Source organism: Caloenas nicobarica, chromosome 1 (assembly GCF_036013445.1).
Source record: "Caloenas nicobarica isolate bCalNic1 chromosome 1, bCalNic1.hap1, whole genome shotgun sequence".
Lineage (NCBI taxonomy): Eukaryota > Metazoa > Chordata > Aves > Columbiformes > Columbidae > Caloenas > Caloenas nicobarica.
In genome coordinates, this window is record NC_088245.1 from 203,986,055 (window position 1) to 204,013,992 (window position 27,938).

General features: G+C 44.5%; 1 protein-coding gene across 1 annotated transcript; it reads right to left on the reverse strand.

Moving 5' to 3' along the window:
- Positions 1 to 938: 938 nt before the first annotated feature.
- PANX1 (pannexin 1) lies at positions 939 to 24,872 on the reverse strand. Its single transcript, XM_065652766.1, has 5 exons — positions 24,692 to 24,872; positions 14,299 to 14,438; positions 5,953 to 6,176; positions 4,085 to 4,755; positions 939 to 1,697 (listed from the first exon to the last, which is right to left on the reverse strand). Exons 1-5 carry the CDS (start codon positions 24,870 to 24,872, stop codon positions 1,612 to 1,614), a joined length of 1,302 nt encoding a protein of 433 aa, XP_065508838.1. The 3' UTR covers positions 939 to 1,611.
- Positions 24,873 to 27,938: the final 3,066 nt, after the last annotated feature.

Here is a 27,938-nt window from a genome sequence, read left to right on the forward strand (position 1 = left end):
TGCAGCATGTAAACAGTTCTGTGCAAAGATAGTAACACCAGTAACTTCTTTTTCCCCCCTCATCCTCAGCCATATGGAGAACGCTAACAGTTGAGAACACAACAGCAGGTGACACAGATGAACTGGAGAATGGAAGTCCTACCTAGCTATAAAAGAGGTACTACTTTATCTAAAAAGACAACTTGGAAGAGGTGACAGGCAAAATATTTCAGTTGCATGGACATACAGAAAAACAAGTGAGTATATAACACTTGCGAAAGACACACACTGCCATTGTGGTGATGAAAAACCCCCACCTGCCTCACCTTCTACCTAAAATTCAAGACAAAGGTCATGTTAATGCTAACTGAAGGCAGAGGTCCTGGGCAGGGGGATAAGGATATTAAAGCTGAATGCTACTCTCCCCAAACAGTACAATAACAAACAGGACAGTTATCCAATTTACAAATGCTTCCCCTTCTTTTATCTGTTCCAAACCCCTTCAGCATCTTATCTTTAATTAAAATAAGTCACAGGATGTGCAGGAAGAACAACCTTCCGTCGTGTTTACATCTCTCTCACTTTGGCTATGGAGTGCTTGGCTCTGCTGAGGCACTCAGGTGCTACTGTGATACAGAGAAAACTGTCTTCTCAAGTGGGTTTTGGAAGACAGCACAACTAATATTGCATTTGATACTACAAACATGTTGAAACAATTTCCACACATACAAGCATTACAAAACAACTTCTACAAACCATTACAAAAATGGAACCAACTTCACTGATCTTCAGTCCAAAGCCCAAGGTGGATTTGTTAGTTGCTAAGACCAAAACAACTGAGAAATAGAAATTAAATGAACTTTTAGCTTACATATCACTACATTTTGCAATAAAAAGTGTTAAGACATTCATTTATTAATACATAGAAAATTCAAAGTCCCTAACATTCACAGTACCCACTTATACTAAGCCTATTTGTAGTTTCTCTTCCACCAGTGCCAAGTAAATTAATCCTAGATGCCACAATCGAGCTGAGTAACCAAGACATCTCAGGCTGAACAGAGCACCCTCTATTTTTCCTGTGAAGACACAGCCAATATCAGTGGTGAGACACCACCTGGTACACAGATTAACCAGACTCATTGAAAAACTCTAAAAATCCCTTTTCTAGGGCGGAGAGCCCCCAGATACCTCACTTAGACCCCAGAGCAGAGATGGGTGCTCCCTGCAGAGCAAAATTTCAGAATGCAACGTGGCCACCTCTTTTTGATATCCATGGGGTTGTTCCCCACCCCTGTACAGTGCAGTGCTGGCTCTTCCCTGCTGCCAGTTTCAATTGCATTCAGTGCACGTCACTTGTTACTCATGATGGGAATTCTTTGATCTTATTGCTCCTTGTGTGGTTGTTTTGGGTTTTTTAATAATAAATAATGAAAGTCTACAACATGCTTTTTCAGATTTTTTTTCAGATTATTATACAACAAGTAGTCTCTAAACAGTTTGGCCTCTGAGGGACTGTCAGGCTTTCAAGACGGTTGCATTCGAAGAGCAGCACCCTGCGTTGAGCACAGTGAAGGTGGAGGAGAAGCCCTCTTGTGGTATGAAGCTCCTGACTGCTGCAGCAGGGAGGCATCAGCATGAAGAATCAATAAGTCTTTGGCGAAGTTTTTTATCTTCTCTTGGACTCATGTTGCCACTTGCATCGCGGTCTGTCAAAACTAAAGAAAAAGTAAACCTTTAGAAGTGAAAAGGCCATCAAACCACTCAACGTATTTTGTTCTGGTGAGACCCCACCTGGAGTCCTGTGTCCAGCTCTGGAGCCCTCAGTGCAGGAAAGACATGGACCTGTTGGAGAGGGGCCAGAGGAGCCACAGGAATGATCAGAGGCTGGAACAGCTCTGCTGGGAGGACAGGCTGAGAGAGCTGGGGTTGTTCAGCCTGGAGAACAGAAGGCCCTGGGAGACCTTATTGAAGCCTTTCTGTACTTAAATGGGGCCGATAAGAAAGATGGGGACAGACTTTTTAGCAGGGCCTGTTATAGGACAAGGAGTAATGGTTTTAAACTAAAGGAGGGCAGATTCAGGCTAGACATGAGAAAGAAATTTTTTACAATGAGAATGGTGAAACCCTGGCTCAGGTTGCCCAGAGAGGTGGTGGATGCCCCATCCCTGGAGACATCCCAGGCCAGGCTGGACGGGGCTCTGAGCAACCTGATCTGGGTGAAGATGTCCCTGCTCATGGCAGGGGGTTGGACTAGATGAGCTTTGAAGGTCCTTCCAACCCAAACTGTTCTATGATTCTAAGGTTCTGTGAACTGCCCCCGAGACGGTGCTGCAAGGCTGGCTGTCCTGCCCCGTGCTGGAGCTGTTGAGCTGCCCCCAGCTGCCCCTGCACAGTTGGGATGTGGCACCCAGCAGCAGGATGCCCTTAGAGTCCAGAGCCAGCATCTGCCACTGTTTTGTCAACATGGTTACTTAAAACATGCTGATGTTACTCGTGACAGAAGAAAAGACGATGAGCCACAGGTGAAGCTTTGCAGACCAGCAGTGAAACTGCACCTGCACCCAGGCAGCAGAGGGTTGCACCAGCCAGAGCTAGTAATGAAATGGCAGCTTCTTTCTGCAATGCATTTTAACAGAATTTCAAGCATAAGTTTATTCTCCTCTGGAGGAAAACAAGTCTTTGAAGTGTTTTCTTGAGATGAAAACAGTCTCAAAAGTTCTGCTTTCAGATAAAAATGAGTCAGATTTTCTACAAGCTTTTTCAGCTCCTTGAGCAGAGACCTCCATCTTGAGCTCTTAAATTCTCCTACCAAAACACACTCACCTGTAATTTGAAAAGGGGACAGACACATTCAAGAGGAAAACTATTTTCTATCAGAATTACTCCAAACTGCTGTACTAGAGCCGGCTGCCAGAAGTACTTCTCATAGCCTGAAAATAATTGTGCCTGTTTGTTCTGAATTCCCCACTCTATAAATTGACTTCTCCTCCAAACCTCAGCCTATCAGAACTGCTTGACCAAAGCACAGAAGAACAGTTACCCTCTGGATGCTGCTGCTTCCTTTTTATTAAGCACAGGTCATAGCTTTCTGAAGGGAAGGTAGATTTAATTTTCTGCTGCCTTTGAAACAGTTCTTCAACTTGCCCTCAGCATTGTTCTCACCTACTCCGGTCAGCTGTTAAATGTTTTAAAGCATCTTCACTTCCATGCCATGAGTGAACGACTTTGTGAAGAATCTCAGCTCCTTCACTGAGGGGATGTAGACACCGGTGTCCTGCTGCTTCTCTGGGCACAGCTATGACAGGGACTGTGCTCACATCAAATGGGAAGGAAGCTTTTCAATCCCGTTATGCCTCTCCCTGGATATTTGGCTTCTCTAATTCTGCACTTGAGGAAGGAGCTGGAATCACTGACCATTTTAGCAAAAATGACTTCACAGTCAATCTTCCTTTCTCTCAGGAGCATGTTCACTGGCACCAGTCCCACTTCCCTTCTCTTGTCATTTTCTGTTCCTTCACCAGTGGCATTTCTGAGCATCAGACTTATTTTTACATTCATCTAAGATTTCTGCCAAAGCCTGAATGAAGCAGAAGCAGCAGTTACTACTCTTGCGAACTAATCTCTGAGAAACAGGTGTCCTGAAATCACCAGCTTTCTTACTGGAGCTTCTTCAAGTGCAACCTACTGTAGACCAATCTAGTGCTCTTCTACTGCATAGGTGGTCTTAAGGAGCTCAGGTCTAGCCAGCTGAAGCCTCTTACTTCTAGAGCAGAGATGTCAGCAAGGACCACCAACTTAACAGACACTTCAGTGTCCAGCCTGCGCCGCTGACTTGCAACACCGCAATTTTCTGGCACGTATGTGAAGTTATAGCAGCTATACTGCAGACAAGATAACATGGTCTAAGCAGCTCCACTTTCTTGTAGAATATATTAAAATGTTTTTGGTAGGAATACACATCTAGATGAAACCTGCTTTATTTTGCATGAATGGATTTTTGGTTTAATGGATTCCTCATCTCTCTATAACAGCAGGTTTGGATGTGGTGTTTCTGTTGTGTTTCTTTAATTTTTCTTTTTAAAGAAAGAACAGGTCACCTTACCTTGTAGCTCTGTTGCATTTTTTTCCAGATGTTCTGTAGTTGTTTCTTCAGGCTTCTCCAACACAGCTGTCTCTGGCTTGCCATCTACAGTGTCTGTCTTAATAGTACCAAGGTTTACCAAAAGTTGCATCACATCAGACTTCCCAGAAACTGCAATGTTCTCCAGCACTTTGAGGCATTTAAATGATTTAAGTTCACTCACATTTTCCTCAAGAAAGAGGAGGTAAAGGCTTAAGTCATCAAAACACTTTGACTTGAGTTTCAGAACATCGAAAGTTGGCAGGATTTCGTACACTTTGAGAATACCTGAATTCCATCTCCACGGAACAAACATTGCATACACTACCAGTGGCATCACTAGAAGATAGACTAGCAGGTTAATATAGCTGAGTACCTTGAAGACGCCAACAGTAATAAGCTTGCACTGAACCACTTCTGGAACAGTCGTGTCATTCTTTAAGATCCCAGTTTTGATAGTGCAGAGAAACTCATCACTCAAAGAGGAGAGGCTAATGTAGTAGCCCAGGTAGAGACATGCAATGCAAATAATTATTAGGGTGAGTAAACGGCAGATAATGTATTTAATTATTAGGCATTTGGAATTCTTCTTTGTCTTCAAGTACTGCTCCACAATTGGGTATTTAAAGTGGCTTTCAGATATTTCCCACAAACTGAAAGAGAGAAAAAAATACCCAAGTCACATAGATCAGATGCTGCAGCATCCATCTATCTCAAATTTCAAAGAAACCTAGTGCTCTAAAACGGACACAAGATTGGATTCGCTCTTACTGGAGTAAATCAAAGGTAGTTTTATCGACGTCAATATAAAACAAAGTAGCAGGTAAATGAAGAATATTGACACTCTAGCACAGAAAAGCCACTTCAGAGACAAAAGAGCTCAAACATGAGAAAACTGAAAAAAAAGTATTGCCCTAGCAGCAAAAAAATATTTTTGTTCTTTTTCAGTACAAAACAGGTATAGTAAGAAAATCCATGAGGAAAAACAGACTTCTGAAGCATTTGTTTGGTAAGAGCGCACTGGAAGGTTTTTTTCCTTGTCTGGAAACAAAACCAGCTTTTTTCCTTGTCTTTTTTTCCTTGTCTTTCCTTCTTTTTCTCCTTCTCTGCAGACATTCAAAACCCGCCTGGCCACCTTCCTGTGTAACCTCATCTGGGTGTTCCTGCTCCGGCAGGGGGATTGGACTGGGTGAGCTTTCGAGGTCCCTTCCAATCCCTAACATTCTGTGATTCTGTGAAGACCTAACTCGACATTTTACAGAAGGGGTCTAAGTCTCCACTGCATTGCTTGCACCCCAACATGCAAAGAGAAACAGGTACCCTGACCTGGGACGAAGGAGAAACTGGATCTGGCTAGAACAGTCCACCAATTTGATCAGAGAGGGGGCTTTTGCTTTTGTTGGTTTTGGTGTTTGGTTTTTATTTATTTATTTTTTCTTTAAACCGAAGCTTTGTAGACCTGGATCTGAAAGGACAGGAAATGACAAGCGACAGACTTTGCTCACAGCGTGCAAGCAACTGTCAAGGACATCGAGAAGTGAGGACCACAGCCACCCCCATTTTCTTATGCTGTGGTGTGTAAAACTAATTAACACCTATTATGACTAAAGAAATCAGGACATGTCAGGTAAAGAGCTCATCAACAGTTTTCTTTGAAAAAAGAAAGTTGTGAGTTCCAGTTCCAAGTGCCCACAGTAATGATTTCGGATATCTTCACCTTTTTAACCAAATTTAAAATTCTGTCAGGTTACCATTCAAACTGTTGCACTGAGTTTCTAGGAGAGTGCAGGTGTCATATCTGTTAAGAGCTTAAGGAAAAGAGCAAAGAAAGCCAAGCCCCAGCATCTTACCTCTGCGTCAAGTTCTCATTAACAGCTGGAGCGAAGTCAGTAGGGTCCCTGGGCTCTCCGCTGCGGATGCTATGAGCAGCTTTGATTGCCCTGTTATAGGCTTTGTCAAGTTCTTCCATAATAAATTTCAGGTCTGAGGAAAGGTGAGGTGCTGCAGTGAAGCGCCAGAACAAACATGGTAGATACAGCAGGATAGCAACGAGCAGAAGGATGTATGGGAAGAACTGAAGGGAGAAAAAATTCGGATTAGGTTCTGCCTGTATATAAAATGTCAGCCAGTCACCATTCCCTGTAAGTCTACTAAATTCCCTGTAAGCCTGTTAAATTCCTTATAATTTTATTTAAATGCATTCAGTAAAACCCAGTTTTGTGGCTACTTCAGTCTCTAGATAAGTCCTCAAGAAAGAAAACTCCAAGAAAGGCTCACCTTTAACACTGAAGTAGAAATCCTGCAGAGGTGGGCTAACCAGGAACATGATTGTTTCAGAAACCTCGTTGACAAAGCAGAGTCGACTGTAATTATACTGTACATCCCACTAGAGGTAGCTCTTCCCCATCAGCAAGGAAGGAGCATCAACCCCGTATCTACGTCACAGCTGTGGCCTGTCCCCTCCCCACCGCAGGGGACTGACCTCACAGGCCAAAGGGACCCAGGGGATTCCTTCTGGTCTCCTGGAATTGCTGGGGACTGCTCATCTGCCCAGCACTTCCATTGAATCCACCACTAAACCACGCTCACCAAAGGGACTGTCCATAGTCACCCTCCGGAATTTCTTCCCTCCAGAACTCTAACCCATACCAGCAGCCAAGAGCCCTCGGGTGTGGGTGCTGCTCTTTCTGAACTGCCAACTGCTTTTGACCAACCTGAGCATGGTCATTCTCTCGAAACACATCCCTGGCGGCTGTCGTCTCCCAGCTCTCAGCTCTACTTGCTGCACCCTCAACATGATCTTCCCCCTACCCCCAGCAGCCTGTGGAAACTCAGCAGAGCCCTGCCCTCACTACCTCCTCTCTTCCCTCTTTCTACACAGCAGATAAACTCAGATCACCTGGCTTGTTGTGTTTTTTTCTGTTTTGTTTTGTTTGGGTTTTGTTATTGTTGTGTTCTGTTTTGTTTTTTCTTCCTCTGTCCTTTTCAATTGAGATGTAAAGCTCTGGCATGTCCAATGTGGTTTTTTAGATGTCTCATCAACTCAAATACCACAGCTGAAAAATCTGCCCTTCATATTATCTCTGTAGATAATGCCACTGGGTCTCTTAGGTCAAACTCCTGGATGCCTTGGTCTATCCAAAGCTTTATGGTTTCACGGCCAGGCTCTTTCAGTCCTCTGAATCCTATATTATACAGAAATAATCTATCTACAAACACGGTTTAAACATATCTAAGCTCCTCTAAGCTGCTGCAACACCTCATTCGTAAGCTTTAACAAATGCCAGTTTGTATAAGATTGCTGCAAAGCCTGTTTGACTTCACTTACTTCTGTGCCCTATGCCTCTTAGCATCCTTCCACTGGTACCAGGCGGGGAAAGAAACAAAGAAACATCTGATTGAGTAAGGAGCAGCCAAAGATTCTTACATTGGTTTATACCACTTGGCTCTACTACTCACTCCTTTGAAATTTTACAGGCATCAGAGGATTTATGAATTCCCTTTCTGGCCCTTGAAAGTGAAAATGCCACCAGCAGTATCCGATTAATCCTTGGGATCTCTTTACCCTGAGGCCTACGAGACATGTGGCAAGAGGCAAGACAGTTGACACACTGAAGTCACAGCCCAAAGCCTCCATTGTCCCAGGCCCCATCTCTTCCTTCATATCTAGAAAAGGACTCTGGGCACGTTCTGCGCTTGTGTAGCACATTGGCATCAGCCTTTTCGCTCTGCCCCAGACCTCCTCCAATCCCACCCAGCTCCCCTGCCTCATACAGGCTGTTGTCTTACAAAGACCAGCCTCTGCATCTTCCCTCGCGCCTCCTCCTCTCCCCGGCTCCTTCGCCACCGCCTCTTTGCCTAGAAGCACCACACCGCTGGGCAAAGGCACATTTGCCACGTGTTTACTGGGCTTCCACTCGACAGCCTCTCATCGCTCCCAAAGCTGCAGCTTGTGGCAGCATGAGAGAACACTGGGCTGCTCTTCTCTGAATGGTCTCAAAACCAGAGCAGCAGCGTGACCACTACTGCAGCTTTTTGTTTGGAAACAAAAGCCTGTATTTGTCAGCCCTTCCACAGCACTTGATGCACGACTCCATCCTTCTCGGATTCTGGCTTTTTTAAAAAAGAAAGATACGCTTGTTCTATTTGTTAAAAGTATGCTTAGATAACTAGCAAATTGTTTTGAATCATTAAAATTTAAAGCCTTGAACCAACAGGCAGAAGTGAAAATGCAGAGTCATCTGGCACGAGTCCTAGGTTTCAGAGCAACAGTCTCAGATCATCCAACTCATCTGACTACATTTCACAGCCACACATAATGACTTTCCATTTTAAGAGGACTCCATGGCATTCACACACGCATAAGCACGTGCCATACACCTTTCTCTTATGGTTTATGTGCTTACTTCCAAGGTACCAAAAAAACAAAGAGGAAATGCTACTTCTGTCTTGGATAGTTAGAAGTATTTACATTAAATGGGAAGTGTTGCTGACTTCAAGAACTATACCGCCAAAGATATGCCAGAGAAAGGTATTGCCCTAAAAGTAAAACTCATTTTTTCCTTTGCTGTCTAGTTATCAGGTTCCTTTTTCAATGGCAAGTTCACAATGTTCGATTTAGGATGGTATGAGACTGCATAACTGAAGAAAGGTCCTCTGAAAGCAGATTAGAACAGATGCATTAGAACAGATGCAACATCCTATGGTGCAAAATGTTCCTTTCTGATCTTTATTAGAGAAAGTGCATTGAGGGCTACACCACCATACTTCAACCTGGGTGCCCTGAGCTTTCATGTCCACCCATCTGCAAGAATAAAAAGGCAAAGACTCAATGACTTTGCCTCTCAGAAACGGAACAGCAGAGCTTCAGCTAAGCTAATCCAAGTTTCTGTACAGTACTAGACATAGATACTGTATGATTAGAATTCAGCAGGAGACACACAAAACTAGTAGTGCCTGCACCAGGGACTCAAACTACAGTCCCCTACATGCTTTCTTCTAAGTATTGCTGAGCTCCTGGAAGCTGAAGCTGATGGAAGCAGGTTCACCTGCCTTGCTTGTCCCTTGGTCTGATGGCACACTGGGTGGGACAGCAAGCTCCCAAGCAAGCAGAGCACTAGGAAACCAAGAAGTCAACTGCCCCTCGTTCTGTACTGCTGCAGCTCATTCCACTTGACAGACCTTTGAGCACTCTGTACATCACAGGCCATACCCTTCCTCCTCCTCCTGAAAGCCAAGAGCACCTGATACCTGATACTACCTGCTATGAATGGAGAAGAAAAACAACCTGCATGCATGCAGTCCAAACTCCAGAAATCTATTTAACACACTGAACTGTTTTGAAGTCATTACCATTTATTCAAGTGCCTGCACTTGCTCCTCTTGTGAAGATTACCTGCACGAACAGAATGTACATTTTCCAAAACAACTCTGTCTCACCAGAATTTGTAAACATCTATGTTCAGATAAATACTCAGGATAGCATGAACCTTCTTCACAACATTTAAGTTCCCAAAGAACACGCATAGCTTTCCACTGATAAAGACATAGACTGTGATAGCGCTATAGATATCAAAATGAATTCCTAATATTCTCATGCCATGATTATTTTCACCATTTATAGAGGGGCCAGCTTTGATGACATCAGTCCATTCAAGTTAATCAGAAAACAGCTAACTGTTCAACCAGAATGTATGCATAGGTATAGAAGAAGTGTTTGGGTAACCCGTTTGCAGTAGTATGTAAAACACTGGAATAATGAAACTGTCTTTTAAAGATGCATTAGTGTCACACTCTCCTGAAGGTGAAAGGAAAAATCAGATTAAACCACAAAACAATCTATTATATAACATCCTCAGCTTCAACTGTGCTAAGATTGAGTAAATACACAGCAAATAAGTTAAAAGTACATTTTAAAAACTTCTTCATAAGGTCAAATATGCTTTTATCATCCAAAGAAAATACAGCTGCCAAGGGTGGTGTGACCCAAAAAGCATTTTCAAAGACCTAATCTACAGAGAACTTGCCAAGATCTGGATAAAAATGGCTGGCAGAAGACAAGAATCACTTTAGCAATGTTTATTAAAAAAAACCACAACAGTTTTCTAATTATACTGCATTTTCAGTCCTTATTTCTTTGGGCAAACACTATCAGAGTGACTGCAAGTATTCAGACTTCTACCACACCTAACAGTGGTCAAACACTAAGTACAACAGCACAAAGCTGTTAAGCTGCACGGGTCTGAATTGCAGGCTTGAGAAAACGCATTGGCACACAGTGCTCACAAAGAAGGAAGCACTAAAGTCTTCACTTGAGATTAAAATATTTCTCATTAAAAAAATAAGATCATGGTGATGTGTCTGCTGCTTCAGTTCCAAATTTCTGTGTGACATCATGAAAAGCCCAAGCAAAGACACCTGCTAACGACAGCCACGACATGTTTCCAGAAGCAAAGGTATTCATCTCTCTCCAGATATGATCCTGTTCCTGCTTGAGTCAATGGGAGATGTTTCATTGGTTTTCGGGGCAGAAACATGAGCTCTAAATGACTCATTGTTCTGCAGGTTACCATGTGGTTATCATCCTGCCTTCAGAACTGAAAGTGAATCTCAAACCATACGTGACCTTTTTACCCCACCTCTTTCTTACTTTGTTTTGATACAGCTTTAAGAGTTTCTCAGTGCACTAAAGATTTAAAAGGCTTTGCAGTACAGTCTCCTCTTCCACTGGACTGCAAGGACTGCCCACTCTCAATGGCCAAAAGCTAGTTTCTATTCCGGTTAAAGATCAAGCTAAGTTTTATAAAAACAAGTTCTCAGGTGGAGCACTCATCTTTAGAGACAAGAAGCAAATTACGTGCACAGAGGGAGGAAATCCATGACTCTTCCATCCCTCATTAGCACCGTCCGTCTCTCTTTTCCACTCATTTTTAGAAACCAATAGCTCTATTCTGACACTTCAGATAGATACAAGAAACCTCTCAAAGGAATTAAGCCTGAATAGAAAACTCCAGAAGAAAAGAGAGAACAGAAGAGCGAAGCCCGACCAGACTAAGTTTCATCAATGATGAACCTGAAGATGAGTCTCGTCAGAGTACTCAACCATAGAAGCATTTTGTCAGCTTTTTCAAAGAGGAGGAAATCTCAGTGTTAAACTAAGAATATGTGTAGAACATATCATAGTCTCTTCTTTCCATTTATCTATCTGCAGATAGTTTGTTTCTCGAATTGTACTTCTGAGTACACAACTCATTTTGCTTTCTGCTAAGGGTTATCCACTGTGAAGAGTTATACCAGGACCACTGGAAATTTCAGAAATCTTGTTCTTCAAGGAGAGAGGACCTGGGCACCCTCTGGGAGTGCACAGACCAGGTGGGGAACCCAGAGAGTTACAGTACGCCTCTCCACTCCAAAACAAGTTTCCAAACTGATGAATTCAAGTGTTGAGAGGGCACAAAGGAGAGCAGGTAAAGGTGCCCAAGCTTCAGGGATTGCCCAAAACTGAAATATATGTTTCACTGATTTAAAAGAAAAAAGAAAAACAAATGAAAATCCCAGTGCAAACTTGTATTCTGAAATAGGAGACCAATGGGAAGGTTTCAGTTTTTCTGTAATGCACACTGGTTTTGATAATCCTTCAGAGCCAGCAGATGCCTAGAATAAAAGCAGGGCAACTTGCTGCAAGCCGGCTTCTTCATCAGGAGCTACATGGTCCTACTTCCACTCCACACCAAGATGAGCACCATGCTAGGACAAAAATGTTCTATAGCACTTCTGACAGAGCACAGGAGTGTGCCATAAGGAAATCCGTCCAGTTCCATCAGGAACTGGGGCCTAAAACTTCAGTCCCCCAAACCCATAAACTAATGCCTCCTTAAGCAGTTCTTATGGACCCTTCTAGCACGGCAATATAGCCAGATGCTAAGTGAGTCAGAATATTAGAAAGTACCCAAGATGCTTTGCAAATAAATGCACTGCTGCTAAGAAAGCAGAAAAAAAGCCTCAAGTGTTGTCTTAAGACAACATTGTCCCTAACAATCCCTGCTGTCCCTCTGGATGCACCCCTGCCCTTGCACTGCAGAGTCAGATCTTCTCTCACCTCAGCTGAGGAAGGTTCTCTTGTCTCATTAACATCGTTGTGCTCCACAAAGACTCTGGTCTATTTTAAAAATAGTTGTGTAGCCAAAACCTGCAGAGCAATGAGGTTGTACGTACTTTGCAGCACACAGCTTGCACCAGGAGACAACCCAAGCCCTGTTCTCCTGAAGAACTGATCAGTCCCCATGGCAAAGTCACGCAGCAGAGCAGACAGCAGCTGCTGGCCCTGGGTGCCAACAACAGCCAAACACCTTCACATGTTCCCACCACATCAGGAGCCAAAGGTCAGTGTTAACAGCTGTAACACTGCTCCTTCCCTGGAAACTTGTTAAGCACGGAAGTTGATGAACAACCAGTAGAAGGATATTAATTAATACTGGCCTATATTAATTAATACTAGTCTCCAAACAGCATCTGAAGCTCCCAGTGCTGGCTCAGTGGAAGGGTAGGTGACTAAGTACGGATTTAGGAGATTAAGAGGAGGCACCCAGCCTCTGCTACAAGCTCTTACTCAGCTGTTCAGACATACTTCTTGTAGTCAGTTTGCAGAGTGTTTACAAGGACACATCACATACCATGAAGCTATCATGGAGAAACTGGGGGAAAAAGGGCCCTGCATCAGTTGCTGAGACAGCACTAGTCAGCAAATTAACATGGATTGCATCATAAAAGTATGACTACTTAGGCTATTAGTTATGGCTGGCGAACTAGGACACTTAACAGCTATCAGCAGGTGACTATGACATAAAATTCAGCATAAAGAAATCAGGTAACAAGAACTCATTCCTTCAAGAGAAAGGGGCAGCAACATCTCCAGGTTTGCAAGTAGAGTTTCCACCCAGGCAAGCCACCTGCATTGCAAGATGTCCCAGGAGCTTCGACTGGGCTTTGCAGAAGGTCTGGCTGAAGTGAAGTGGGACACTAACTGAGCAAGGCAGAGTTCAGGCTACAAACCAACAAGTCTGGCTTTAATATTCATGAAATCCAAGAATGTTGGGTCAAGGTTACGAGTGGTGCTAACTAGAGAAAGCAGTAGTAAATGCTTACAGTTTGTGATTTGAGTCAGCAAATGAAAGAGAGACAGCCCTGAATAGTCCTTCAGAGGAGATGCCACCAGCTCAAGTGGATAATAAAAGCTGATACACCAGCAAACCCCAGAAACACAGGTGCTGCAGGTCCCAGACCTGATCTCCCTCTAATATCAGGTTCTTCTCAGCTCCCAAGTGCCAGAGGGATTATTTGCTGGGGCAAGTAATAAAAGGGTTGGGGAAGGCAGCACACAACACCCTAAACTTGCAAAGCCTCAACAGCATTTCTTACTTTGGCATCAGCAGTGCCCAAGCAGGGTGACACTGCCTCTCGAGTTGAGTCAGCTCTAGGCCTTGGCACAGCATTTACTCAGACTTTGCAACTCCTGCCAAAGCTCGGCTCACCGCTTAGAGACAGCTTAAGTATCTTAGTACCTACCGCACTGCTTACCCATAAAATAAGTCTCTTACTGTGCATTCAGTATGATGAGATGCTTTACTCAGAGCAGTGAAAGCCAGCTCACAGTTTGCAAGGGAACAGCCTGCAGAAGCTCAGAAGAGCACACTGAAGACGGGGTTAAACTTGTTGGTACCAGGGATTAATTTCATCTCTCTCAAAATGCCTATTTGCCATTAGTTCCTCCCCGTGCAAAACTGGTTGAGTGTAATACAACAAAAATACGAAATATTTTTACTATCCTGTTTTCCTAAAGTAAGCTTTTGATACAAGCATTAGGGTAGTTGTTGTGTCTTATATCCTGATCTTAAAATAGTTTCTGGCCAAGGCCAGGTGAGGTATTCAGCACCAGGGCAACACAGCAACATTAACATTACTCTCGTGTCAGATAACTGCTGATATTTGTTATTATAGCACAACAGACCCTTTATTTAAAAGCAGAAAATACCTTCTCTAGTACTACCCTCTTTGGAAGTAAGGGAAAGAAAACATTCTCTCTAAAAATAGAGTTAAGTCAAAGCCAAAGACCACAGCAGAGAAGAGGAGCAAGAAAAGTGAGGCAAAGGCAGGCTTCTATGTGGGGACAATTTTTGCAGAAGGAGATCTGTACATACTTTATGCAGCCACAGGGGGATGTTTTCTAGGTTGTTCTGGGATGGTTGCTTCTGCTGCACAGCTGCCCAGCAGTAGGAGTCCACATAAGCAGCTTGTCGCCAGGAGAAGGAGCTGGGTGCAAAACAGCTTATCTGAGCCCCTGGGAAAACAAAGCAAAAGTTATCACTTCCTCAGAGTATTGAAACAAAAAGAAAGCAAGTTTAGGAAGAAAAGTTCACAGCTGGGATTTCATGGTATCCAAAACTATTAGGTGAAGTGATCAAATGAAACACAGCAGCTCTGCAGGGGGAAGAGTCACTGAATTCCCACTACACTCAAAGGGTGAAACTCCCACAAGGGCTCTCTGATGTCTTCTGAGGGCTGAGACAGTATATTAGAAGCACCTGCATTTTAGGCCTATTTTCTTAAGTTCTGGGGGAACACGACCTCCAAGACCTGTCTCTCTCACTTGTACTTGACTCAGGTTGGCCAAAGGGGAACCAGCAGATATAAAGACTGACCAGATGAGGCTGGTTTCCCAAGGAAACAGGTACCATCATGTACTATTATGCCACTGTGTTTCCCAAATGCACGAGCTACCACTTACACATTTATTGAAACAAGACCTCAAAACACCATTCCTGCAGCCCAGCAGTCCTTTATGCAAAAGCAAGTTTGGCCCACAGTGCTGCCGCTTCTTCTGCCTCTGACATTGCATATGTGTCTTGAAGGGTCCAAGTTACACATGTGAAAACAAGGATTTCCTTGTGTAACTTCTAGCAGAGCAACTGTGGTCTTCAGACAGCTCCAAAGGGCGCCAGAGCCCTCCTGACCAGCACAGTGACGTGCTCTACCCAGGATCAGGCAATAGCATCATCATCCCCACTCACTCCCATCACCTCTCCAGCTGCTCAGGACCTTCAAATTAAGAGCAGGGCTCTAATTGACAACAAGAGCAGCTATTTAGCCAGCCTCAGCCCTAGGATCAAATTCTTTTCTGACCAGCTACAGGCACCAGTTGAGTCCTACTGCACATATCTCAGTGAGGACAAGTGGTTACTGGATGTGGAGTATCAGTGGCTCCTTGGATAAGAGCTAGTAAAACAGCATGAGGGGTTTGATTTTCTTTCTGAAGCTTTGGTAGTGAAAGAAAAAACAAAAAACAAACCCCTGTGTTTCCAGCTTGCTTTCCTAAATTTGAAGTGGGATAGCTGTTTCACAAACTGAGGATGGCTCTTCCATGAACATCCCTCTTTCAAGGGCAACCTCCAACACAACACTAATATCAATAGAGCAAGAGGGGGGAAATATTGCTGCTTTTGTGTGTGTGTGTGTGATATATTCACCAAAATTAGTGCTAATGGCATCATTGTGTACTTTATAAGGAAAAAATATTTTGTATAAGATTGTATCATTTGTGCCTTTTTGCTGGTTTAGCTTTTAGAGAATAAGGACACCGTTTGTAACAGGAGATGACTGCACTTGCCTTGTAACTTGTGTAGCCTTTTTACAACATAGCATAGTCAAGGAGCATTATGAACGGACAGCCTTTCGTTATGAGTCACTGTTATAATTATTTCTAAGGCTGTAGGATCATAAGGACATGGTTTGATCTGTCACAAGCCTCCCTTATGGAAAACAAATTACTGTTTATCAGACCAGAGCCCATGTGATTGAGCAAAGTTGGCACCAGACGAGCACTTGTGCTCTCCCAAAGCTTCAGGAGTTTCTGCTTTCCAGAGAATTTCCATTAGCTGTGGAAGCTCAAGAAATAATATACTGCAGGAAAATAAAAAAAAAAAAAGAGCAGGCAACTGGAATGTCTGTTCTCCACTGGATAGGGTCCGTTTATGCTCAGCTCTTAAAGAACTTAATGAACATCCTGCTGGCTGTGCCCAGTGTGAAGCAGCAAACAAGTGACCCTTTCAAATCACGAGCAACTGGAGCGTTCAGAAAGATGCTTTGTCCTATTCATATCTTTGTATCTGCAACCAGAAACACTCGGCATGTGTTCGTTCTCCTTAATGGGTGGGAAACCACTGAAAGTGACAGTGTATTTAAATTGGTGAGGAATAAGGCAGCAAGTCTCGTGCTCCAAAGAGTTATGTGCACAACTTCATGCCAGAATAGCTACAGCAATGCCAGTGGTGCAGCAGGGCTGTGAACCTGACTCTTCTGATCTCTGGGGTTTCAGCAGGGATATTGGAAACCTTTGGCAACTTGACTTGGGAGCCAAGCAGAGAGAGCTCGACATCAAGCAGAAGCTGGGGACACTCCAGTTTTTTAATAAACCTATCACAGTCTTGGTTGTAAACACTTGTTAATGTGAATTACAATTTCAAACTAATCATGGTAATGTTAAGGCTCAAACAGAGAAGTTGGTTTTGTGCATAATCTACACAGAACACAGATTATTAAATGCATCTGAAAATGGTCACAATTTTCCATCCTTTTTTCCTTCCTTCCTCCTCCTCTCCAAAAAGGTAATAGCAATAAGTCTATACAGATAATTTACTTTATGTTGGGCTGTTCTGGAGGAAGTGAAAAAGAATATCTGTAGTTTTTATTAGAGGTGAAATCAGGCAAAGGGCCAAACGCCTTCCACAGACTCCCTGTGCACACATGCATGCACAGGGCTAGTTTTTGAGAGGCTACTGGTCCTCTGCTATCAAAGAAACAGACTCTGGACTTGGTGACATGAAGCCATTCCCCATCCTCTGCTCCCACAAGTAATAGAAGAGGAAAAAAAAAAGAATAAAAAGCAGCCAAACCCCCATAACTACAACAGGGAGATAAAATACACAGTGAGAAGGATGAGAAATAATAAATGACTGCATTTGTTGAGCAGCTGCCATAGCAGTCTTTGGCCAAGTTATCATTACACTCGGCAACACACTTTTTTTTTTAATCCTCCCCTGGTACTAAATCAACTCTGGAGAGGGAGCGATGGGGATTTGACTTACGCTTTTGCAAATAAATGAGGATTAAAAAATGCCACTTTCTATGGTCACCCTAAAGAGAAGTCTGCCAAAAGAGCTAAGAGCTTAAGGCAGCAACAGGTGTGCAGCCATGTATGATAAAATCTCACTTTTACAATTGCACTGAGGCTATCAGCTGGCTGCCAACAGCAGGAATGACTCGCAGGCATGCAGCCCCGTGCAGAGTCCAGGCCGAGTCACCGCAGCCGGTGAGCAGCAAGGCTGCGCTATCACCGCACCCAGCTGCGGCACGTCTTCATGTGTGCTCTGCCAACAACCCCAGCTACCTCCTCCGTGTCTGTGCCAGGAGAACCCTCTTCTTCTGCAACTGGCTCCTCTGCAGCTCCCATACAGCACTGTAAAAACCAGCATGGGGCTGACTACAGGTGGAGACCCTGTGCCCTGGTAACACCTTTTCATCCACTTTGCCAAAGTCTTGTGGGCTGATTTGGGAAGGATCTGTCATCAGGTGTCTAAAAGAAGATTTTCCAGTCCCAGCTGGGACTTCTCATAGTTGAGATGCAAGCAGATCCAGCTCCTTTTGCCCAAATGGAGGTGGAAATTTTGGTATTGATGCTAAATGAGCAGGACACGAGTCACTCCTGCAATATCTACACTAATGTCCCTGTACATGCTTTCCAAAATATATAAACCTACCTACAAACAGAAACTCCCAGAATCCCAAGGAAAATCTCAAATCTGAAGGAGAGCGTCCCTGTTTAGTACCCCGCTGCTTTCCTGGGTGCAAGGTGGGACGAGCAGAGGGCTCAGCATCCTCTGGCTGCATCCCATACCAGTGGGAGCATAAACTCAGCAAGCTGGACTGGTTTCCTCCCCAGTGGCTCAACACTCATCTTCTGACTTAAACATCTAATTAAGAAACTACAACTAACAGAGAGTATTTCCAAGAATCAATGCTAATCATACACTGAGCTATATTTCCTGAACCAGGATGAGGTGGTTGTAGTTGACAGGATTAAACCTTCAGTAAATAATTATTTGGTTTCTAATACACTGCAATCACTGGAAAAAGATTTGCATAAGCTTGGATGAAAATGTAGCTATTAATTACTACTATAATTTTCCACCAGGCAAAACGAACTAGCCACCTGATTTTATCTAACAAGAATTATCCATGTTAGCAGCCACTAAAGAAAAACCCACAAACGAAAATCAAGGCACATATACACAACGTACAGACTGCCAGGCACCATCCGACGCATAACCTCCACCCCAACATTAAAAAAGATTTTAAAATATGAAAAAGATGTCCCAATGCATACCAAAGAAGAAGCAACTGTATGTGTGGGTGTACACTCATCCATTAAGATGGGATCAGAAGGAATGTTTTTATTAGATTTATAGATGCTTCCCAAGGACCAAAGTGGCAGGTTGGGTGAAACAGAATAAACACTGTGTTTAAGAAGGACTATGGAAAGACACAAATGGGTGCACTGGAAAAAATAACCTCTTCCCTGAGATTTACTTTGGCAATGGAGAAGTAGCAGAATGTCAAGCTCAGATGATGCGATGTTCAAGTGGAGCAGGTCAGAAGAGCCAGCAAGTATCTTTCCCCCCGCACAGGGCTGCCAGTTATCTCTCAGAGAAGTCTCAAAATCATGCAGTAGGAAAAGAGCTGGGTGTTTATCAAGCATTGCCTTCAGAGTGATAGGTTTTTTGATTCATGGGAAAAAAACTTGTGAATGAAATTCCTACCAGTGAGATTTAAGGAAAAAAAATTCCCTTCACCTGAAGGAGAAACATCTCAAAACAGTGGTGATGACCACCTGGCCCCACTGCCAACATTGGTGACACCCCAAATCTCAGGCAACAACAGAGGTCCATGATGCTTTTTAAATTAATTCTGGCATCAAAAGCAGCTTACCACAGTTTCTATAGGAATTGCGAACCTAGCTCTGTAGAAGTCAAGCAGAAAAAAATCTCCTCAACAGCAGCTCCAGATGTTCACTCAAAGACAATTTGGATTTGACATTAAAGGAAATGTTTTTACGAGTTTGATGTGATGCTGGTAACTTCTGCTATTTACTGAGCACTCCTTATAGGCCAAAGAGCAGCACAGCGTACGCTGCTGTTCTCTGGAGTCTGCACCTCTAACCAAAGACGGTTCGAAGGTCACAGTTTGTGCGGCTGCTCCAGACTGATGCTGCTCACACACTTGTTGACTTAGTCCTATCATTAATGCCCCGGTTTTCAGAGCATCCTGCTGAACTAAATGCAAGATGTCCAAACGTCAACTACTCTGTTTCCTCAAAAATAAGACCTACCCCAGAAATAAGCCCTAGCAAGATTTTTCAGGATTTTTGAGGATGCTCGAAATATAAGCCCTACTCCAAAAATAAGCCATTGTTACAGTTCATTAAAAAGTCAATTTAAATAGTGTCCAGGCAGCTATACATGTAAAAAAGTAAGCATTTTTTGGAGCAAAAATTAATATAAGACCCTGTTTTATTTTCAGGGAAACAGGGTACTAGCACACAGCCTGCTTCGGCAGCACATGGAGATGTTTTTCAAGCTCTCAGCCAGCAGCTGGCATAGTAATAGTCTTTGGCCTAATTACACCAAACTTAACTTTAGCCCCCAGCTCTTACGGAAGTCACAAGATAGGTTTATTTCCCAAAAGCTTCTCCAGCAACTCGTGAATGTGAAGGGAGAGGGACATCAGCAGAGAGGGCCAGCAAGGGGGTAGCTGGAGCGGAAAGGAGCCTAATTCAAAAATTTAGACTATTTTTTTGGGTATATTTGTTGTGGTTTAGTCTCACAATTGTAAATTTTTCCCTTGCTATACATTTAATTCTCATGACTGTTTGAGAATCATGATTACGCTGTATAGAGATGGAGGCTCTGCTGGACATGCAATGAGGGATGCTGCAGATGGGCACTGCTGGGGGACCCACAGAGCACCCACAGAAGCTGTTGGGATGGGGCACACAGAGTTCCCCACTAACACCCTTCACCCAGTGTCTTCTGGTGGCCAAAGCACCTCAAATCCCATAGGCAGCCTAGTGGGGACATGGGAACTAAACCAAACGAATTGGGGAAAAAAACTCTCCCAGAAATTAGGCCGAAATTGAGTGGGGCAAGTAAGGGTTGTTACCACAGGAAAAGCCCAAAGTGGTCAATGAGGACATTAAGCCCATGGTGTGTAAAGCATAGGACAAGGATCCACTTCCCCACCCTTGTGCACCCTCCAGCAAGGAGCCAAAATGCGAGGGAAATAAGACATTCTTAGTGCAACCAATCTTCATTTTGATAGATTCAAGCAGAAGCTGTGGGTTGGTCTATGGCCAGGTGCTTCCTAACCCAGCATCCTGACACAGGTGACAAGCTGGTAGCGCTACCCAGACCTTCACACCGATTATACTCAAGCTTCTTAGGTATCTTTACTTATCACGTAATGGTTTCTTGGTCCTGGGAAGGTTTCCAAGGAGTTTTCTTATATTATACAATAAATAGAGACGCCAAAACAAGAGGATTAATTCATACCAGCAATGCATGAGCCATGCACAACCAACGCCCACACTGAACCTGTAGTAAGGGCTGCTGGTGGCCACAAGATTCCCTTCTTTTCTCCTCTCCAGCTCTCCCCCTTCCTCTTCGTCTCCCTTCCCAGCCATCACCTCCCCCGTGAAGCCGCAGCAAACGCAGCCGGCACACGCTGCCCGAAAGCTGCTCTGTACAGAAGGCCAAATGACATTATTTGGTGACAAGCAGCTGCTGGGCTTAAGCACACATGAGAAATTCCCAGTTGCCTTCCTACAGGAAATTATGCAAGTATTTGATGTCGAGTGGACAGCTCTCACATCTGCTTTTCCTTCTGCTGCAACCCAAGCCAGTCACTGATATTTTTCCCAGAACTAACTCGGAAACGAGACTCTGCCAAAATTAAGCAGCTTGGTTTGGTTTCCTCTCTGCTCAACTGACTGTACCTGCTTAGGGCTGCAGCATCCTGCTACAAGCAGTGCCTTGGTAATAAATATCTATGTTTTCAGCTAAGCTGTTTACAGTAAGCAAGCGTATCTTGCTATATACACACACAGAGTTTAAAAACTGGAACCGCAATCCTGGCCCAAAGTTATTCTTATTAAAAACATGGTCATGAAAAAACGACACAGATCAAATCCTATTAATTCGGGGCTCACACATTTCTGAGGGTGCTCCTATCTTTTTTTTTCCTTTATAGGAGGGATGTGTGATTTAGCTATATTTAGATGGTTTCTGTTACCATACGACCTGATAATCTGTAGTATATTTACCATAAGAACTGCCAAATAATACAAGGAAATAATACCAGGCCATAAGAAATATAGGGATACACAACACAGTCCTCACAATCCTATTGTTATTTTCAAGCTTCCAGTATAAAACGATATAAAACTACATAAAATTATATATTAATTGTATAAATAGTATAAAATGAGGTCTAGCTGTAAAGAGATAACAGGTGCAAGATTTCAAGCAGGAAAACATCCCAGGGTTGGCAGAGAACAGCTCAATTATAGCTAAGTCCTACCAGAACCAGCTTAAAATCATCACAAACCTGCAGTTGACCATGGGTTTCTAAAATATAACCAAGAATAAACTCGGATTAGTGCTCCTCCTGCCCCTGAAGGATGCTGAGGTGCAGCCCAGGCACTAAGCCCAGGAGTTTTGGCAGTGCGCGCTGGCCGAGCCTCCGGCACAGAAATCCTCTGTGACATTCAGCTGGAATCCCATTTATTTCCTGAAACTTTTATCAAAACTAGAAGTGACTTGGTGGCTTCAGAGGACCTCCGTGGCCTTTGCAAACGTTATAACAATTTTGCACAACTAACAGCAACTGCACGTAGGAGGAAAATTGCGGTTATGTGACACCGCACTGCAAGGAAACAGGGAAGCAGAGCGGGAGGGAAGGTGACAGCTCGAGGTGCCAAGAGAACTTTAGGCAGGAAGAATGCCATTATCCCAACAAAAACAGGAGCCGAGCGTTCATTTTTGGAAAGGGTGTTCGATTTTTGTACCCAGAGGCAGAGATATTTCCATGCTGTGACTCACATACTGCTTTCACAACCCCTTCTGATTCTGTGGTACTCTTCTTCAGGCCTAAAATGGACCCTACCATTTTCTCCCGGTTTAGCTCTCCTAGCTTTTTCAAAGCACAATTACATGAGGAAGCGTTTGAAACCAATCTTTGTTTTCTATTTTATCGCTAGCTCAAAGAACTGGGCATATCCAGCCCCCAAGACCCTCTCTATCCCCCAAAAAGCCTTAATGGGAACAGCTTTGGGACCTCCCAGCAACAGCCAGCCTGCCAAGCCGCAAGGACTGTGGCAACAGCCGTAACAGCAGCGTGGCTGATGCAGTATCACTTTCTGTATGGAAACCACGTGGTGTAGTTTCACTCACACCGGAGCCTGCTGTATTTCCAATACTCTTTTTCATAGCTGTTTTTCAAATAGAAGAGCTTGGGTTTAAACCCCATGTTTTCTTCTAACAGGTTCTCAGGATTACAAGCAGAATAAAGCAGATGCAAGATGTAGGGGGCATTTTAATTCTCACTTTATGAATCTACTGCAGTCACAGATTCAATTTGAGTTAGTTTAATACTGAAATATGTTACATTTAGCATGAACTGAGGCCCAAATGTTCGATTAGCGAAGATGAGAACTTAACCCACCCAAAAGAAAGGCACACTTCACCAAACTCTGCAATTCAACTGTGTTTTGGAGCTTTATGTAAGGAAGGAAAATTAAATAAATACTTCTGGAGAGCTCATAAAAGAGACCTTGACACACAGGCACCATTTCAAACTGTATCCAGTGCTTTTAGAGGAGAAGCAGAAGGAAGAACAACTACGGAGCTCATACATGAGTTAGTATATGGAAATGCCAGCCCTCTTTTTCATTGCTTTAAGAGGAAGAAATGTGCACGTATCAGTAGCACATCTAAAACTAAAACCAGCAGGTTAGATCACAGAAATGTTGCTGTATCCATTCAGTCTCTGACTGACCAGAGCTGCCACAGGGCTCAAATCTGGTCTTGGCATTTCCAGCCTGGCTGCTCGTGTCTCCTCTGCGTGGTTGTTGCAGGCCACAGTGCTTTGGGTCAAAACCACAGCTATTGCAACAGGAGTGTAGCGAGATGTAAATAAACCAGTCTGGGGCATCTTATCTCTTAAGCAGTCTGGTGTCTGATTAATGCTATTAATGATGCTTTTGCACAGATTCACCACTAATTCACAGTCTCATTCCAGCTTCTACTTCCTTGACATTCACTTGACTCAAACCTACAGATGATGTATCTCAGGTATACAATACTGATTGCCAATAAACAGGAACATACTGTAAATCAAACTATTTCTGAAGGGGTGGAAGCCCTATGATTCACCCCTGTCTCAAAATGGACAGTACTGCTTATTCACCTTTGAAATCTTCATTCATATAGTGCTATTTAAACGCACAGCAATTCTTACAAGCGAATAGGTTTTATCAGTGAGCCCCCAAGTCACAAGTCTTGTCATTTGGATTTAAAAGTCTCTTCATGATTTCAGGCTCTGAAAAGGGCTGACTACCAGGCTGCTGCACAAGCACTTCTGTAACTTAGTGATGGGGGGAAAAAAGATAGGAAAATAATTAGGAAACTTGGCCCTTCTCCTGTAAAACATAGCTTCATCTACAGAGTCACACCAGAAGTTGAACTGAAACAGTTGCAGAAGCTCAGCAGAGCAGGGGAAAGCTTTGGAGAGCCCACCCTACCGCACATCTGAGGAGCTGGTGACCAGCCTCAGCGTCCAGCCGAGCCACCCACAGCCCAAGCGCAGACGTCAAGACCCCTTTTCCTTGGCACTGTCCCTGACGGCTGCGGAATGACAGCGAGATCTTACGGCAAAATGCTCCAGGCACCAGGACCTGCAGCACACGGGCAGTGTCCAAGGCACAGCTCAGCAGGTCGCTCTCAAGGCTGAGCAGCGTTGGGGAACAAAGAGCAGCCATGGCTGCATCGCCCTCCTGAAATCGCACCCACAGGAGGAGATGCAGCAGCTCAGCTGACAGGGCTCTTGCTCAGGAGGTGGTAGAGAATGGCAGCGGCCAGGGGATGCCCCGAGGAGGAGGAGAGCACGGGGCAGAGCGGGAAAGGCCAGCCAGGATGCCCACCGCACCTGGGTAAGGCTGCACGGAAGCACCGCCTGCTGCTAGGGATGTTCTCCGGGAGAGCTGCTCCCTCTCCTGCGCACTCCCCACAGCCCAAAGGCGCCTTTTCCCCCACCCCCGAGTGGAAACCCCCCCCGGCAGCTGGCAGCTCAGCCCCACGGAACGCTGCCCCCCGCCCCGCGTCCCCCGCTCCGGGGCTCCGCACCGCTCCCCCGCCCCGCCGAGCCCTTTGTCCGCCGCGGGAGGCGCCGGGGGCCGCGGAGGGGCCGGTCGGGGAGGCCGGTTACCGATGGAGACCTCCTGTGCGAAGGCGAGGGAGATGAGGAGCAGCGGCAGCCCCACGGCGATGCAGGTGACGATCTTGTCCAGCGCCAGCTCCAGCCGCAGCCCCTTGAAGCGCGTCTCCGGCGGCTCCTTCAGCAAGAAGTCGGAGAAGACGTACTCGGTGGCGATGTGCGCGATGGCCATGGCGGGCCCGGCCCGGCTCAGAGCGGCACGGCCCGGCCCGGCCCGGCACGCCTGGGCTCGGCACCGCCCGGCGCGGCTCGGCAGCGCCCCCGCAGCCCGGCCCGGCCCCGCTTCGCTCCGCCCGGCGGGGCGGGGGGACGCTGCCCCGGTGCGGGCTGGGCCGCCTCCCCACGGCCGTGTGGGGGCGGCAGGAGGTGGGATCGCTCAGCAACCCCCTGCCCGGATCAGGGGCCTCCGGCCGTGCCAGGCGCCTTGGGGCGTCCCCAGGGATGGAGACTCCTTGTCTTAGTTTGCGCCCATCGCCTCTGGTGCTCTCGCCGGGCAGCGCTGAGAAGAGCCTGGTTCCGTCTGCACTGCACCCCATGGGGGGTTGCACACATGGGTGAAATCCCCCGGAGCCGTCTCTTCTCCAGGCTACACAGCCCCAGCTCTCTGCCCCGCACCGCGTCTGGCAGACGCTCCAAGTCCCTAATCCACTGACCACCACGTGCCGTGGCATTTCAACGTGTTCACTTACCACCGCGACATCTCAAGTCATCACAGAGTCACAGAACAGTTTGGGTAGGAAGGGCCCTTTCAAAGGTCATCTAGTCCAGCCCACCTGCAACGAGCAGGGACATCTCAAACTAGATCAGGTTGCTTTTTGTGGGAGTCAGTGGGATGCCTTCATCTTTAATAACCCTTAATTCATTTTCCCCCTTATATTTTTCCAGTTGCTTTCTGAATCTCTGTAGACTTAGAGCATCCTCAGCCCCCTCAGACCAGGAGTTACAGGTGATCGTCCACCCATAAAGAGCCACCTCCTGTGCCGTGCCTTGCACGTAGCACTCCCCTAGCTCATACTGCTTCTGCCAAAAGGGAAGAATTGTTCCCTTCTCCACTCAACTCTCCCTTTATTAAACGTCTATCTCTATCTGTTTTCAATTGTCCTTTCTATTTTTCCAAGCATCAACCCAAAGAAATAATTCCTCATATGGAAACTGTTCTACGACACTGATTCCCTTTCTTGTTCTTTCTCTGCTGTTCTTGTGCTGCTATGTCCTCTCTTGGATGGGGCTTGTCACCATGCAACAGTACTAAGTTGTTCTCTGATTCACTCGGTTCTTAATTCCTACTGATTCCTAATATTCAGCTGCCTTTCTGCCTAATATAAAGCACTTGAGCTAATGTTCTCATTAAACTATTACAAATAAGATCCCATTTCTGGTTTGCTTAGACAGTATGATGCGCATAGGGCTAGGGTTGCTTTTTTCCACAAGTACTACTGTAAATGCATCAGTACTAAATTTTATATTTTTATCACTCATTTTTCTTGCTACATGTACTTATGGTTGTCAGTCAACTCGGTCATCCTTTTTCTCAACGCTTACAGAAAACAGTGAAGAGCAAGGGTCCTTGCAGCACCCCATGAGTGACTTCCACTGTGAAATATGGCCAGTTATTTAGCCTCTGTGGACCCTTCCTCTCATTCCAAGGTGATTTCATTTCTTTAAGAAGCTTTAACTAAGGACCTTCTGAAATGTCTTATGGAAATGCCAGCAGGCTGTATCCATCCAGGTCTCTTACCTACATATTGAGTCCTTCAAAACCTCGCTGAGGCACAATTTTCTTCAAGAAAAAAAAAAATAATCTTCCATGACCTGTTTTGCTTCTTTGTCCACTTTTCTGCCTTTTTTTTTTTTTGCCTTTTTTTTTTTTTAATTATTATTTTTTAGAATCGTTTCTACCAGCTTCTGTTGTGTGGATGTCAGAGCTACTTATTCCTCTGACAAGTTTTGAAAGGTTGATCTCGCATTTATCACTTTTTGAGCTCTCGCTTCTAGGACAGTTTCTGACTGTTACCCAAGCTCATAACTGAGATTCTTCATACTTGAGTGCCTATGGTACTCTCTGGAGAACACACCTGTCTGATGACTTGTTTGTTTTCTTCCTCTGTTAATTTTGTTGCTGATCCTTCAACACAGGTGTCAGGGCACAACTGGCCATAGGACTCCTTGCACCAGGCAGCAATGTTAAATGCTTTACACTTTCTGAGATGCTCCATGCTCTCTCTGGCAGGTTGTGTCACCCAGGGGAGTAGCAGTGACATCCTGAGGAGACCTTGTTCCTGTTTCGCAGCCACCATCCAGCTGAGAAGTATACCAGATGAAATGAACTGTTCTCGAAGGTTCATACAAATAACCAGATTTTTATTATCATTGTAATCACTTTGGCTGGCTAGTTTCTAGGGTCAAAATACATTTATGATCCTGTTTCTAAAAAGTTAGATGCATTAGCTACTCTAAAAGGAAAGTACCAAATAATTTCCCTTATTAAAAGTGTATGTTTAGGTGAAAGGCTTTAATTTTGTGTGTATACAGAAAGCAAATGTTCTGCTCAGACAGACAGTGATTTTGCACAGAATGGGAGACCTCAATTGTAATGTTTACAAAACAGAGAGATAAAATGGCTTAGAATATTTGTTTTTGTCAGCTCAAAGGGAAGATTTAGATAAAGAATCTGGAAGTATTTATTGCTATGGTGTAACTCCTATTTGGGCTCAGTCCTGCAGATCTACCTCACTTGTATGCTCTTAAATGACTGGGGAAAACAAAGAATCTAGAAATAACTGAGAAATATCCAAGAAAATTCAACATACTGGTTAACTGGACGTCAATCCATGACACAATAAAAGTGATGGGGAGTGAAGTTTCCTACAGTTGAACATATTTCAAAATACAGAACTGGAAAAAAAATAATAAAAACCCAGCAACTTGAATTTACGTTCAAAATCAATTTTGGATAAACAGTTTCACAGACTTTTTTGTTCTGGATTTCCTGTGCGAGAGCTGTAGCTGATGAGAGCAGGCAAGAGTGAGCATCGTCTAACTAAAAATGAGCTGTAAACATTCAAGTATCATTAAAAAATGGCCTGATTCTGCCTGTCTTCCTTGCAGAGTGCAGAGATCAGCCTCCTGATGGCTTCATTACAGGCAGGGGGTGAGGTGCTACCTGGTGCAAAGAAGATGTACAGAATCAGGACCAAAATGAGCAGCAATTACAGAGCCAACTAACTTTCTCAGAGGT

Excerpts from the sequence above, each read along its gene's own strand:
- PANX1 (XM_065652766.1), bottom strand. The coding sequence starts at position 24,872 with ATGGCCATCGCGCACATCGCCACCGAGTACGTCTTCTCCGACTTCTTG. Across the intron at positions 6,177-14,298 it reads TCCCCCTGTGGCTGCATAAA|TTCTTCCCATACATCCTTCT; the intron begins GTATGTACAGAT and ends TTCTCCCTTCAG. Across the intron at positions 1,698-4,084 it reads AAATGCAACAGAGCTACAAG|TTTTGACAGACCGCGATGCA; the intron begins GTAAGGTGACCT and ends CTTTTTCTTTAG.